Source organism: Pyrus communis, chromosome 1 (assembly GCF_963583255.1).
Source record: "Pyrus communis chromosome 1, drPyrComm1.1, whole genome shotgun sequence".
Classification (NCBI taxonomy): domain Eukaryota; kingdom Viridiplantae; phylum Streptophyta; class Magnoliopsida; order Rosales; family Rosaceae; genus Pyrus; species Pyrus communis.
The window spans coordinates 34,782,076-34,797,652 of NC_084803.1; the positions used below are offsets into that span (position 1 = coordinate 34,782,076).

The 15,577-nt window shown below is 37.6% G+C and overlaps 1 protein-coding gene across 1 annotated transcript; it reads left to right on the plus strand.

Annotated features, from left to right (window-relative positions):
• The first annotated feature begins 9,309 nt into the window (after positions 1-9,309).
• On the plus strand, positions 9,310-14,555 carry LOC137736185 (uncharacterized). Its single transcript, XM_068475510.1, has 5 exons — positions 9,310-10,760; positions 10,916-11,664; positions 11,745-11,834; positions 13,017-13,766; positions 13,974-14,555. Exons 1-5 carry the CDS (start codon positions 10,652-10,654, stop codon positions 14,106-14,108), a joined length of 1,833 nt encoding a protein of 610 aa, XP_068331611.1. The 5' UTR covers positions 9,310-10,651; the 3' UTR covers positions 14,109-14,555.
• Positions 14,556-15,577: the final 1,022 nt, after the last annotated feature.

Consider the following 15,577-nt stretch of genomic DNA (forward strand, 5'->3'; position numbering starts at 1 on the left):
GACGCAATTAGGGCAGTGCTTGTGTTACCTGGGTCGTCAGATTCCCCATTTGAAACAATCATATCTAATCAAGAGAGATGTGAGCCCAATTCATTTGGGTCTATTTTCTAGTTTTTTTCCACAGGTGGGAAGGTTGGGCCCATGGCGTTTGGGCTGGCAGCAGAAGCTACTGTTGCTTTTCCATAAGAATGTTGGGCTCCTAATGTGGTAGGCCTACTTCTAAGCGTTGCAACAATTCTCCTTGTTTATGTGGGATGGTAAGCCCACTTGCATATGTAACCCTATCGTCATCCATAGGTTGTGGCTTCTATGAGTTCTTTTTACTCCTAATTCAAGATTTTTATGAAAGTCTCTTGTCTCGAGACTTTCAACCTTTGAAAATAGGTAATTGTTTTTTGTTTGTGGATTTGGCTACAAGTCAAATAACTCTTGGCTTTCTGCAATTGACTGGGCAACTAGCAAGAAATTTGTTTTTCACGTTGGCAATAACTAAGATTAGGATTGAGGAAGAGACAGGCTAAAACCTGCTTCGATGCCAAAATAAAAGTTATGTTTAGGGTTTAATTTCTTATCTGTAATTCTTCTCCTTCTTTGACGTAATATATATATATATATATATATATATATATATATATATAAGATATAACTTGTGATAAAAGTAACATTAAAGGAGTTTTAACCAAACTAGAAAACATTATTATATTCCTAATCTATAGGACTCACGCCAACACTCCCTCTTAAGTTGGTACATAAATATCTCCTAAACTCCACTTGTCAAGTGAGTCTTGAAACCTTCCTGCTGATACCGCATATGTTAAAATATCTGCCAATTGTTCTTCTGTCTTCACATATAGAATGTCAACCAACCTAACATCAAGTTTTTCCTTTGTGAAGTGTTTATCCACCTCAACATGTTTGGTCCTATCATGCTACACCAGATTGTTAGCTATCTCCCAAGCTGCTTGGTTATCACACTACAATAGCATGGACTCCCTAGGTTTAAAGTTATCTTAGTAAGAAGTATATAAAGCCACATAAGTTCACAAATACCATGTGTCATTTTTTTGTATTCAACTTATGTTGATGATATAGCCACCACATTCTGTTTCTTACCTCTCAAAGTCACCAGATTACCATCCACGAACGTAAAATAACCTGATGTAGACCGCTTATCAGTAATGTTCCCAGCCTAATCTACATCAGTATATCCTACCAGCTCCATATATTTATATTTTCTATACATTAGGCCTTTTACCGGAGCTCCCTTTCAATAGCTCAGAATCTACATTACAGCTGTCATGTGTTCCTCCCGGTGCATGCATAAAATGACTCACCACACTCACTGCATAAGCAATATCTGGTCAAGTAAGTGACAAGTAAATCAATCTTTCAACTAACCTTTGATATCTTTCTTTATTTGTCGGGACTTGATCCTGATATATTGCAAGATGATGATTCTGCACAATCAAGGCATCTACCGCTTTACACGTCAGCTTACTAGTTTCTGATAACAAGTCTAACACATACTTATGTTGTGATAAGTATATGCATTCTCGAGACCTAGCAACTTTAATTCCCAGGAAGTATTTGAGTCCTCCTGGATCTTTCATCCCAAACTCGGATGACAAGTACCCCTATAGCCGTTCAATCTCTTTTATATCATCCCCTGAGACAATCATATCATCCATTTATACAATGAGTAAGGTCACTTTACCATCCTTACGCTTGATGAACAAAGTATGATCTGAGTTCCCTTATCGATATCCATACTTTTTCATCGCCTGAGTGAATCGCCCAAACCAACCTCTTGACGACTGTTTCAACCCATGCAATGCCTTCCAAAGTCTGCACACTTTTCCACTAGAGTTCTCAACGCCATATCCTGGTGAAAAATCCATGTATACATCTTCCTCTAAATCCCCGTGTAAAAACGCATTTTTCACATCAAACTGTCTCAATGGCCAATCAAGGTTAGCAGCAAAAGATACCATAACTCTGATTGTATTCATTTTTGCTACTGAAGCAAATGTTTCCTGATAATCAATGCCAAAAGTTTGTGTATACCCTTTGGCTACCAATCTCGCCTTGTATTTATCAATCATCTCATCCACCTTATGTTTAATGGTAAACATCCATTTGCATCCCACCGGTTTCTTTCCCTTGATGAGTGTAACTACACTCCATGTTTTGTTCTTCTGTAACGCCTCCATCTCAATTTGCATTGCCTTTGTCCACTTCGGATCTCTTAAAGCTTATTCCACTTTGGTAGGTATTTTAATCGTTTCCATTTGTTGAAGAAGTGCACAGTATTTCGACGAAAGTCGATGAATAGAAACATAGTTAGTGATTGAATACCACACATTCCCTTATGAAGAATATATATCTGGTAACACATAAAGTGGTTTTATAGTTTCTGAGTGAGTACCTACATTAGGAATATTATCCATATGATCATTGATCTGTACTCGAGGAGGTTGAGGGGTGTAACATCCCACATTGACTAACGGAGAGGGGGTAATGTGCCTTATATGTACATGTTCCCCTCCCTATAGCACGAGACCTTTTGGGAGCTCACTGGCTTCGGGTTCCATCGAAACTCCAAAGTTAAGCGAGTTCGGGCGAGAGCATTCCCAGGATGGGTGACCCACTAGGAAGTTCTCGTGTGAGTTCCTAGAAACAAAACTGTGAGGGCATGGCCAGGGCCTAAAGCGGACAATATCGTGCTACGGCGAAGTCGATACTGTGATGTGACAGAATGTTATCAGAGCTACTTTACCGTGTGGTGCGAGTATGCCGACAAGGACGTCGGGCCCCTAAGGATGGGTGGATTGTAACATCCCACATCGACTAACGGAGAGGGGGTGATGTGCCTTATATGTACATGATCCCCTCCTTATAGCACGAGGTCTTTTGGGAGCTCATTGGCTTCAGGTTTCATCGAACTCCAAAGTTAAGCGAGTTCGGGCGAAAGCATTCCCAGGATGGGTAACCTACTGGGAAGTTCTTGTATGAGTTCCTAGAAACAAAACCGTGAGGTCATGGCAAGGGCCCAAAGCGGATAATATCGTGTTGCTACGACGGAGTCAAGACTAGGATGTGACAAATAGGACTACTGTTATTATGCTCACTAGAGTCGACACCATTAAGTCCACGCGAGTTAACACCACCTACACCTTCCTGCCACGCGACATCAACTATTCCACGTACCGTCTTTATCTCGGTCTGGTTCGATAGCCCACTTGAGCCTTCACATATTGTGATTTCAATGTTACCATGCCTAGATGGGCTTTCTGCAACATACATATCAAGCCCATATGGGTATTCCTCTACACTATCCTGCTTGCTTGGGCCATCAAGGCCAGCAAGGCCTTTTTCTGCGCGGTCACGCCCATTTGGGTTATTTGTGCTGTCATGTGCACTTGGGCCGTCTGTGCTATCTAGGATAGCAGGGTCGACATCCACATATCCATAATCTTCACCTCCAATCGTCTCCCCTTGAATAGTATGGTTGGGGGGGGGAGTTCATCTTGGAAGAATGTCACATCCATGGTGATGTATACATGTCAAGTAGAGGGATGATAACACATATACCCCTTTTCTTGAGGACTACAGTCAATGAAAACACATCGCACTGCACATGGATCAAGCTTGCTTCGTTGATTTTTATGAAGATGGACATAAGCCACACACGCAAAAACTCGTGGTTCGAGATGAAGGGTAGAAAAGATAGAAACATGATCATCAAGCATAGCCAAGGGAGTTCTAAAAGAGTGAACATGTGATGACATTCGATTCATGAGATAAACGGCGTAGGTCACTGCATTGGCCCAATATGTTTTGGGTGCACATGCACCAATAAGAAATGCAGGGGTAATCTCAAGTAGATGTCTATTTTTTTCTATCGGCTACTCCATTTTGTTGTGGAGTTTAAGGACATTTATCTCATGGAGAATACCTTTGTCTTTGAAGAACTGGGACATGTCTTGATTGAGATATTCGCCACCATTGTTAGACTGAAGAACTTTAACAGGAAGCAAGTATTGTGTGTAGACCAGACCCTAAACTTTAACAGATTATTTTATCCTCTAAAAATTGACTATTAGAATTTTTTTCCGACCAATCTAATACATATGTGCTATACATCTCATGCTATAACCCCATTTGGAAATGCTTCAAGGTTGTCAGGGTGCATACAACAAAATTGCATGATGAGAAAGTAAACCTAGAAGGTAAAATTAGAAAAATTCAAATAAAAAAGTTGTTAGCATTCCTTATAAATTTAATGTGAGATGGATAATTAGAAACTATTTTTTCTATCGGTTTGCTCTGTTTTTGTATTGAAGAGAATTTGATAATATTTGTGCTACGAATTAAACTAACAAACACAGAGTATTAGCAACAACAAAAGGTGTGCAGGTTGGGCTGGTCCAACCCCATTTTGCCTAAATTTTAACCTAAAGTTGTATAAAACGATTAGATGAAACATTTGTTGAGCTTGGACTGACAAACAGAACACAATTAGGTTGAACTAATGAATTTTTCAGTTTCTCAAAAACATAAAAAAAAAAAAAAAAAAAAAACAAACAAAATTGCGGCAACCCATTAAGAATCAATCCAAATCAACCTAAATTCCGAACCTGAGTTGGCAATTGCAAATATAAAAATACAATTTCATTTTATATAGTTGGCTGCAGGCATATGGTACAAGATAATAGATTTCTTCCGTTCTTGTCACTAGGTAAGTTCGATTAATCTACTCGCTTCACAAATCTCATAAGCTATATTTATACAACTATTCAATAATATATAGATGGTAGTCTTACAAAAATGATATATAGATTATAATTTGGTAATGACGTTCACCACATTAGCGAAGCAAGTTTCAGTTCAACCTAACTCATGTGGTTCCAGGTCCAAAATCTTATATATAGAAAAATTGAAACAACTGATATAAAAAAAAAAAGATGATTTAAAACGATTCAATCGAACTAGATAAATTCTTAAGAAAATAATCTTCCCACCTTCCATGGATAAATTCAAAATTTCTTTTTAGGCATTTGGCCATTTCTGATTCAACGAATACAGAAAAAGATGAAATATTGTATAAAACAATTAAAACGAAACATGATAACAAAATTGATTATATGTTGGTTGTGCTTTTACATGATACCATCTACCATGGAAACAAAAAAGCAATTTAAATTCTGGAAGGTTAGTTAGGATGACGACAATTCCAAATAAAGATATAGGTTTTTTTTTTTTTTTTTTTCCTTCTTTTTTTTGCGATTAAATAAATTATAGTTTGGTCTGGAAAATAAAAACAAAACAAAGAAACAAAAAGGTACCAGTTCATGGTTAGGCCGGTAGCTATTTCTCCGCAACGTTGTTAATAAGTACGAAATAGCATATTAAATAAAAATAATAATATAAAATTGGTTAAAAATAAAAAGACAAAAAATCTTTCTTTTTTTTTTTCAAAATATACGATATATCTATACTAACAGGTGCAGCATGGGGAAGTATACTAAGTCTCGCAATAAGTTAGCCGTAATAATTCAACGAAAATCGAACATAAGACCTCTCACTTACAAATGAAGAGGAATTCCCCTAAACTGTAATACTAAGTGACAAAGAGACAAAAAGTCTTGATACTTGATAGAGTTTATTGACTGTATTGCCTACAAATGGTGTGTGTAGGGGTTCCTCTAAATGGGGCACCAAATTGTTAGAGCAAGTCCATTCCTAAAAATGCGCTCGCATCCAACCCATTTAATCCACTCAAATGAATAGTGATTGACTCCAATGAACAGTACTTGGCCAAATGCATCTCCATCCTTAAAAAATGCGTTGGCACAAAGTCTAGTAAATTCGTATAAAAATATTATTAATTTTTTATAAAATAATAAAAAAAATAGTTTTAATATCGGATTGGATTTTTAACCAATCTTGTCACACCACATGTCATTATCTGAAAGTATTATTTTGTGGATAAATTTCGATAAGATTTTCAACCAATCCCGACATGCCATGTGTCATTATCTGTTTACAATAATTTAGCCAAGATTTCAATAAGTTTTTCAACCAATCTTGTCACGCCACATGTCATTATCCGAAAGTACTATTTTGTGGATAGATTTCCGATAAGATTTTCAACCAATCCAGACGCGTCACGTGTCACTATTTGTATTTTTAAACAATTTTTAATAATTTTTTAATAATTTTTAATAAGTTAATTAATTTGGACCATTTGATTTGAAAAATATTGAAATCCAACAACCCAAATTTGGACACGTAGCCAACGCCCATAATTCTGACCGTCTGTTTTTTTTTTTTTTTTAATGTTTTTTGGTCAAAAATCTTGGACCCATTGATCTTGGAATCGGACGGCCCAGAATGCGCCACGTCACTATCCAATGGTTTTGAATTTCAAAATTTTTTTACTGTTGGAAATCCAACGGCCGAAGACACGCCACGTGGCTTCTCCCCGCTCCCCTTTATTGCGCTACAACAGGGAGCCTCGCGATCTTTTTCTTGTTGAGAACGCGCGCCTACGCGCATGTGTTTCCCATGCGCTTGACCTATAAAAACCCACCATTGCCAGCGTGACGTCACATAGGTCGGGACATTGCCCAACACGTTTTGGGTCGGCCTACATGCTGGCTTGGGTTGTGGGCTGACCTATTTGGTTCGGCTTGAGTGTATTTTGTGCAGGCTAGCCTATTTTTCAGGCTTTGTCCTAGCCTACCCCATTAAGGTGGAGTTGCTCTTATGAAACATCTAAATATAGGACACTAATGTTATTTGTTCTACATATAATGACAACTTGGCCAACAATGTAGTCACCAAATGTGGTACATAATGTCATGTTGTATGTAATGTGTAAGTGCCTAAATTCCACAGCCAATATTTTTTTTCAATTTTTCAAAAAGAAAATTTCTTTTTTCTTAAAATTGTGATATAAGTATTTTTATAACAAATAATATACAATTTAATTACAACAAATAGTGTGTGAGCATATAGACTAGTATGAAATAATTATTGGTGACACTATAAAAAAAAATTATTATGCACTTACACAAGAACATATGAAAAAGAAATTACACTTCAAAGAGTGCAAAATAATTTTTCACATCACCAATAAAAATTTGCGAATAAATTGATGCTAGCCTCTTGCCACATGTTAATCATATGGCAATTGTTTTTTTTTTTTTATTGATTCAAAATACTAATTTTATAGTTATTTTAAATTTCAAACAAATAAACAGTAAAAACTTTTTAAAAATTCAAAAAACAAATATAAAAACTTATTTATTTTAAATTTATTATTTTAAATTTAATATTTTAATTAGAGAGGGGCATTCTTAAGCTTCATCATTTTAGAGTGCTAGCTTTATATATATAGAAGATAAGATATAAATATATATAGATAATCAAGGGGCGTATTGAAAATCTTTATTTGGTTTTCCGCATGTATTTTCTTTTTCTTCTCGTTTTGCCTAGCAATTGCTATTTTTTATATTATTTTATTATTTTATCTTTTAGACAATGCTATTTATGATGTTTAATTTTTTTTAATGATCACTTAGTATTACGATCTGGTGATATTCCTTTTTACTTGTAAGTGAGAGGTTCTAGATTCGATTATCGTCAAAGTAAATTTGAATCACATAATATCGTTTGTTAAAAAAAAAAATCCTAAGACATTTATTAAGAAAAAAGATCATTTATTAAAACAAAATTTTCTACTTATGCCCCATGTTCTAAAAAAAGTCTGAAAACGTCGAATGGAGAAGTTCATAGGCCCACAACCATCTATAATACAAGGTTAGGCACTGATAGGTTAACATTACGGTTCATATAGAACATAGTTGACATACCATGTAGGGTAGACTACCAAATACCCCAAACTATCACGAAGTTGTCAATTGCCCCCTTAAACTATTTTTCTTGCTAATTTACTCCCTTGATTAGTACGAGGCTGCTAATTACCCGCATGTCGTTAGATTTTAGAAAATTTCATCCAATTCTCATCAAATGGTGTCATGTAAGAGGCATGTGACACAAGTCAAGGACAAACTTGAAATTCAACTGGAGAAATCAATAAGATTCGAGAGAATTTCGTCCAAATAGTTTGGGGGAAGGGGGTAATTGACATCTTTGTGATAGACCGGTGGGTTTTTTGCACTTGGAAATACGTCACATGTCTCTCACATGATATCACTTGCAAGGTTTTATGAGTTTTATTACTATGTATTCTTCCGTTTGCTTTGAGACTCTCATTTACTCATTGTACCGATGACTTCATCAATTGTTTTTATTTCGTTGTTGAAGACTTGATGTGACATTTTATTTGAGTATTTATACATTCATGGGAGATTGTTGCAATCCTAATTTAATTAGGAATGTGATTATGTAAATCCTTATTGGATTCTATAATATCTTTTAGATAGGGGAAAAGATCCTCTCCGAATCTCTTCCATTCGAATCCGAAGGATCCTTCAATCTCAGTTGTTCAAAAGAAAATCGAACGGTTAAAAAAATGTTTTGACACCATCGGAATAGGAAGAAGCTACGATAGCAGCAGCGGCCATCAGATCCTCTGCATCAAATCCCTAATGATGGTGTTGACGGCGGGAGGGGTTGAGGGGCGCGAAGGTGGAGGAGACGACAACGTCATTGGGATCGTACTAGGGATTGATGGCTTCATGGTCCTGTTCAATGCAATGTTGAGATCGTGGCTTCGCAGACCTGTTCGAGGAAGAAGATGAAGCTGCAATGGTTTCGCAGTTGTGCTGGAGGCGAGGGTTGACATAACACACACCTCAAAATTCACCAATTCTCCTTTCATTATTATTATAAATAAAGACACAATGGGTTGACATAACACATACCTCAAAATTCACAAATTCTCTCTTCTCTCTCTTCTCAATGCACCCTCTCTCCCTCCCTCGATAATCCTTCAGTTAAATAGCCTATAACATCGTAACCCAAAGTTAATAATTCATTGGACAGCATTGATGAACTTGAGTAATGCGAGACACATGAAATTTAAAGGAAAAAAGTGAAATTAGTTGCAACAGAAGGGAGGTAAAGTGATGCGTATGCTACTGTTCGGGGACATTTTGATAACAAAAATGAAGACATGCGTTTTTCATTAATTAATACTTTAAGAAAAATAAAATTAAGATAATTTTTTCCTATTTTACCTATAAAAAATAAAAATAAAAAAAGAAGATGAAGAGGGTGTTCATGATACGTTTCATCCTTTCCCAGTGTCGCTAAAAACCAACACAAAATTTACACAACACAACCCAACCCTCTCGTCCTTCCTCTCACCCAAACCCAGAGTTCTCTCCCCCTCTCCCCTCTCGCGCAAACAAGACTAACAAAACCCTATTATTTCAGACTCTCACAGCGTTCTAACCCCATTCTTCGTTTCCCCCAATCCCCCCTCCTCTCCTCTGCCGCCGCGCTTCCTCTCGCCGCCGCTCTCCCCCTCTCTCTCACCTCCGTAACTCTGAAACTCTCTATCTCTCTCTCGGGACTCTGAAACGCATTGTTTTCAATAGAGAGAATATACTGGGGGCGGTTATTAAAACGGTTACGTTACGTTTTGGTTAATCGCCAATTCACTGCGCGGGGCTAGGGTTTGTTCTCTCTCCCCTCTCTCTCTCTCTCTATCTCTAAATATTTTCGTATCGCTTTGGTGGAATAATTTGGGGACTCTGCAATCCTAGGTCTATTGGGAGTTCTATAGAAACAGAGAAGAGATACAAATATAACATATATATATATATGTGCTAGGGTTTCAATTTCAGCGCATTTACTCGGCGTTCAGTCCCAAATTTTAGGTTTTTTTAATCGTCTCTGTGAGATTGAACCGTTGGATGGGTGTGAATTTTCGTGTGAGAATCATGGGTTGTTGTTATTCATTGTTGGCCTAGTGAACAAACACCCAATTGCTTCTATCTCTATTGGGCTTGAAGATGAGGTTCTGCTGAGATTGCAATTCCCTTCTGCAAATCCATCTTTCAATTGAAGATGGAGGCGTAGACTGTTTTTCCCCCTTTATATTCTTTGGGTTCCGTTGTTTTCGATATTATCGTGTTGCAATTCGAGACATGCACTCTTGGCATTTCCTTTGAGTTTGCACCTTGGTTAGAATCTGTTTCGTTTTCTAAGTCCCATGGTGTTGGTAGATTGTAGTATATAACCCATTCAGTTGGTAAAATCGTAGCAATATCGGAGACTGTTTACTTGATTAACTGGCAGCGGCTGGGAAGCAGGATTGGTTATTTAGGGGAAACGAAAGTTGGACTTTGGCTCTTCTATATTGAAGAGTACCTTCTGGGTACAGAACTTGTGGATATTTTCATCTTTCCATAAGTTTGACAGAAGCAAATTCTAGTTGTGATAGATACGGATAAAGCAACCAGCTCTTATTGTAGTGAGGAGTACAATTTGAGTTGTGGTAGTCACTTGCTTATCTTGGTTGAAGCAAGATTGGCTCTTGAAGTGGAAGCTAGAAATATTTTTGTTCAAACTCGGTATATCTGTGTCCAAATATAATAAGTTTGGGGTAAAGGACAGAGGTGGTGGAGAAGGTGAGAAGTGTTTCTGTTGTTATAGCTGATCATGTTCACTGCTCCTTATGGAAAGAAGTGAACCCACCTTAGTTCCAGAATGGTTGAGAAGTACAGGAAGTGTTACTGGGGGTGGCAGTTCAGCCCACCACTTTGCATCATCATCTTCTCACTCAGGTACTTTCCGCTATCCAAGTTTTATGGTCCCAGTGTTTTCCTTTTGATTTTATTCATACACATGCGCTTACACATACATACTGCGGAGGCTTCTATTACAATGGAACTTTTGGGTACATTGTCTGACTTAGGTTATGTTTGTAATTCTTATACAGATGTTTCTTCTTTGGCTAATCACTTGCGAAATAGAACCTCAAAGAGCATAACTGATTTTGATACACCGCGCTCTGCTTTCCTGGACCGTTCTTCCTCCTCCAGTTCCCGGAGAACTTCTAGTAATGGTTCTGCAAAGCATGCTTACAGTAGTTTTAACAGAAGCCACCGTGATAAGGACCGCGAGAAGGAAAAAGAGAGATCAAATTTTGGAGACCATTGGGACCGTGACTCTTCTGACCCTCTAGGAAACATTTTTACCAGTAGGGTTGAGAAGGATACATTGCGACGCTCTCAGTCTATGGTGTCCAGGAAGCAGACTGAACTTTTGCCCCGAAGAGCTGCTATTGACTCAAAAAGTTCCGGTAATAGCAATCATCACAATGGCAATGGTTTGCTTTCTGGTGTTGGAGTTGGTATTCAAAAGGTTGTGTTTGATAAGGATTTTCCCTCACTTGGAACTGAAGAAAGGCCAGCTGCACCTGATATTGGAAGAGTTCCATCTCCTGGATTTAGCACAGCTGTTCAAAGCTTGCCTGTTGGTAGTTCAGCTTTAATTGGTGGGGAGGGATGGACCTCAGCTTTGGCTGAGGTCCCTTCTACTATCATTGGGAGCAGTAGCTCAGGATCCTTTCCTGTTCAACCAACTGTTGCTGCCACTTCAAGTTCTGGGGCTTCAACTGCAATGTCTGGTCTTAACATGGCTGAAGCATTGTCACAAGCTCCAGCAAAAGCTCGCACTGTTCCTCAGGTAACTGAAGTTTGATTTGTCTCGTGCTATTTGAATAATATGTGCCTGTGGTTAATCTGACGAGACACTTTCTTTTGTAGTTGTCTATCAAGACACAGAGGCTTGAGGAATTGGCAATCAAGCAATCAAGGCAATTAATTCCAGTGACACCTTCGATGCCCAAACCTTCTGTAAGTAAATTCCACTGATGTTCACTTCAGCTTGTTTTGATAGATATTAAACTTTCGAATTCTAATTTATTAGACAGTTCTTAGAGTAATATTTTATCGGTCATTTGTATTGTTCAAGATGGTGTTCTTGTTTTATTATTTATGTTGTTTACCTTTATGCTTCTCAACATATATATTTGCATTTTTTACCTTACCATTGAGCGTCAAGGAATTGTGTAGAAAAACCAAGTTGTTATGCGAGAGTGCAAGCTACATGGTGACCTTTTCCTCATGTACCTTTCTTTGATGCTTAACCTTAGTTTTGCATTCTGAGTGGACCAACAACCACATTTCAGTATGCGTTGGTAAACTTGGTAGTCAATTTCTTGAAATTTTAGTTCTTTTAGCCTTTTCATCTCCCGTATATCAATAATTTAGGTTAATGGTTGGGACTAATATTACCTTCGTTGACATTGAACTTCACGATCTCACTTGTAGTGCAGAGGCATATGGAAGAGGTCAAAACTGAATATTGTAGGATTGATGCTATAATTGTGATTAGATCGACCTTTCAAGTTACAAGTTATAAATGTTTTGAGTTTTATGTCTGATAGCAATTCTGAATACATGTTTACTTGAGTTTCTATTCTTAGTCTGAATGGGGATGTAATTTTAGGTTCATTGACAATTGCTAGTTTAGTAGTTTAATTTTATTCTAAAACTATGCAAGTAAGTTGATCTTGTGGCTTTGTTTGGTTTGGCTCCATTTATTTCAGAGACGCGACAATCTATTTTATAACTTAGATACAGTTGGTTTGGTTCCATTTCTTTCTTCTGATGCTCATGTGCCCTCCCGCTCTTACTCCCTGGGACTTATGCCCTCTCAACCTCTCTTCTTTTTGTTCCATGCATGATGGGGATTTTGGGAGTAGGTGGACATGATAGTTTGTTGCGGAACTACTACTCTTGGAGATTTTTTTCCTTATTTTTTTTTATGTGATTGTAGGTACTGAATAACATATGGGATACTTTTGTAATTTACCTTGTAAGAGACATTGGTTGTGTCAAAATAATGAAACCTTAAAATGCTGTGGTACTGTGCGTGCACAGTAAATGTATTTGTAAATACGAACATTGAATTTACCAGCTTTAGAAGCCTTTACTCTTTTGAGTTCTGGTAATAATTATCTTATTTCTTTTCAGGTTCTCAGTTCTTCTGACAAATCAAAGCCCAAAGCAGCAGCTAGACCAGGGGAAACAAATGCGCCAGTTAAGGTTGGACAGCAGCAGCCCTCTCAATTGCACAATCAATCTCTTCGTGGTGGCTCTGTCAAGTCCGATGCTCCAAAGACTTCTAAGTTCCTTGTTCTCAAACCAGTATGGGAAAATGGAGTCTCCTCTTCACCAAAGGATGTCACTAGTCCAACAAGTAATGCTAGCAGAGCAGCAAATAGCCCACTTGCTGTTGCTCCCCCAGTTGCATCCGTTCCCTTAAGAAGCCCCAACCACCAGAAGCTTTCATCTGTGGATCGCAAGGTAGCAGCCTTGGATCTGAAATCTGGATCCACGTTGGAAAAGAGACCTTCTTTGTCTCAAGTCCAGAGCCGGAATGATTTCTTCAAACGCTTGAAGAACAAAACCTTGATGAACAGTACAATTACTCTCCCAGATTCAGCCCCTATCATTTCATCTCCAACTATGGAAAAATCTGGTGACATAACTAGGGAATTATTCAGTGATCCTGTGAGCCCTCACACCATTGAAAATGGTGCTCTGGTGACTGGCAATGGTGATAGCTCTGAAGATGTTCAGAAGTTTTCTGATACTGGCCCCAGTGCGGCAGTTTATCCGGACGAGGAAGAGGCTCGTTTCCTTCGATCTCTTGGTTGGGAGGAAAACTCTGGGGATGATGGTGGCCTTACGGAAGAAGAGATAAATGCATTTTATGACCAGGTAAAGAACTCTTTTTTGGCTCCAGTAAGGGTTAGGTTGCTCCAAAGATGGGATCTACCAAGCTGATCTGAATTGACGTATTTGAGTTTAAATATTTTGTTGTTTAAGAATTTAATTGGTGCAGTGTTTCGTAGTTTGTTATTGTTTGAAGTCCTAAAAATTTGTTTGCAATTCATTAACTCTTTGCCTGTGCTCTTTCTTGTGCAGTACATGAAATCACGACCATCTATGAAGTGCCGAGGCATGCAGCCAAAGCTTGCTGTGGTGTCTGAATCTCCTGTGACTGATTTGGGCAAGGCTCGGTCTGAATTGAGGTCAACTGACTCTGTGTCTGAAGCTTGATTTACTTTTTCCCTTACACAGATCCAAGAATTTTCAATTTTTTGATGGCAGATGGTTAGTCTCTTCTCTCTTTTGTTTTGCAAAAAAAAGAAAAGAAAACTGATGAGTTTCGGTTATGAAAGAAGAGAATGGGTTTCGGTTCGAACTCTGGATTCTGCAAATAGTGCAATAAGTTACAGGTGCCCCAATCCTGTCCGCCTAAAATGGTTTTTTTTTTCTTTTTCTTTTTCTTTTTTCGTTTAGGTTTTAAATTTAATGGGGAGAGATAGGTTAGGGGCTATTTTGTCTGCAGTGGAAGAAGAATGGGGAATTGATATTTTGGTGTATTTTGGTCCTTTTCTTCATTTTTTTCTTTCAGGAGGGTTTTCATTCTACAAGAAAAAGCTTATGATGTTTTTTGGTCAAATTTTACGGAAAAGAAATCGAAATGGTTTATTTTTAGTTTTAGTTCTTTTTGGTATGAATGTTTTTGCAGTCGTTGGTTAATATTTTCTCGTTAAGGTTCTTGTTATTTGTTCGATGGTTCTAAGAACTTCGATGAATAATGCAACAGAGGAAATTGATTATGGATTTCATTCTCATGTACAAATGTGAGCAAATAAAACCACAAAATGTGAAGTTGTGACATTCAGATGTTTGTCATGAACTCTAAGGCAGAATTAGGGTGTGTTTGCAGTGCTGAACTGAAGTAGATAGAAGTGTTTTGGAGAATTGCTGTCAACAAAAGTAGGAGGAATGGATCGTGCCCATGGTTGAATTTGCCTTGCCATACATGGAAAAGATTCTTATGTGTTTGGTACCTATTTATGATGACCCATTGCACAGTTCCCTAATTCCCAAATCCACTGCATATTTTATCGCTTATACCTAGAAAAATAAAAGTTCTTATGTCACTTAACTAAAGTTGGTTGGTATAAATGTTATGTTAGCTAATGGATTTATGTCCTTGGATCTTGGTTATATACATTACGCATCACCTACTAATAAGATGTGGTACAAAATATAGAAATACGGGTGTCTACAATTTGCACCCTTACAATTTACGTTACACACAGGCCATTTCAGGGAAGTGATACTTACTTTTCTAAAAAAATGAAGATTAGTTGTGGGACCTACTCTACATCGAACTTCAACGATCCGAATCATCTATTTTGTAAGTCTCGATTCATAGATTATTCTTGCAAAAATTTAGTTCAATCAGAAACAATTTGCCTAGTTAATTATAATGATGAAATTCCATTGTTTTTTATAGAACAAAGTGTTCGTCAATTTCTTTGAACTCAATTAGATGTCTCAAATATTCCCAATTTCTTTGAATAAAGTGTGGTATTCTACTTCACTTGTAAGTGAGAGGTCTTGGGTTTGATTCTCGCCAAAGGCGAATTTGAACCACATTATTGCTAGCCCATTATGAGGCTTAGCCTATCCCCTTCCCCTTAATATCGTTTGTTCAAAATAAATAAATAAAC

Bases quoted from the DNA above. Each gene is read 5' to 3' on its own strand.
- LOC137736185 (XM_068475510.1), top strand. From the start codon at position 10,652: ATGGAAAGAAGTGAACCCACCTTAGTTCCAGAATGGTTGAGAAGTACA. The intron at 10,761-10,915 runs GTACTTTCCGCT...ATTCTTATACAG, and splicing joins ATCATCATCTTCTCACTCAG to ATGTTTCTTCTTTGGCTAAT. The intron at 11,665-11,744 runs GTAACTGAAGTT...TTTCTTTTGTAG, and splicing joins AAGCTCGCACTGTTCCTCAG to TTGTCTATCAAGACACAGAG.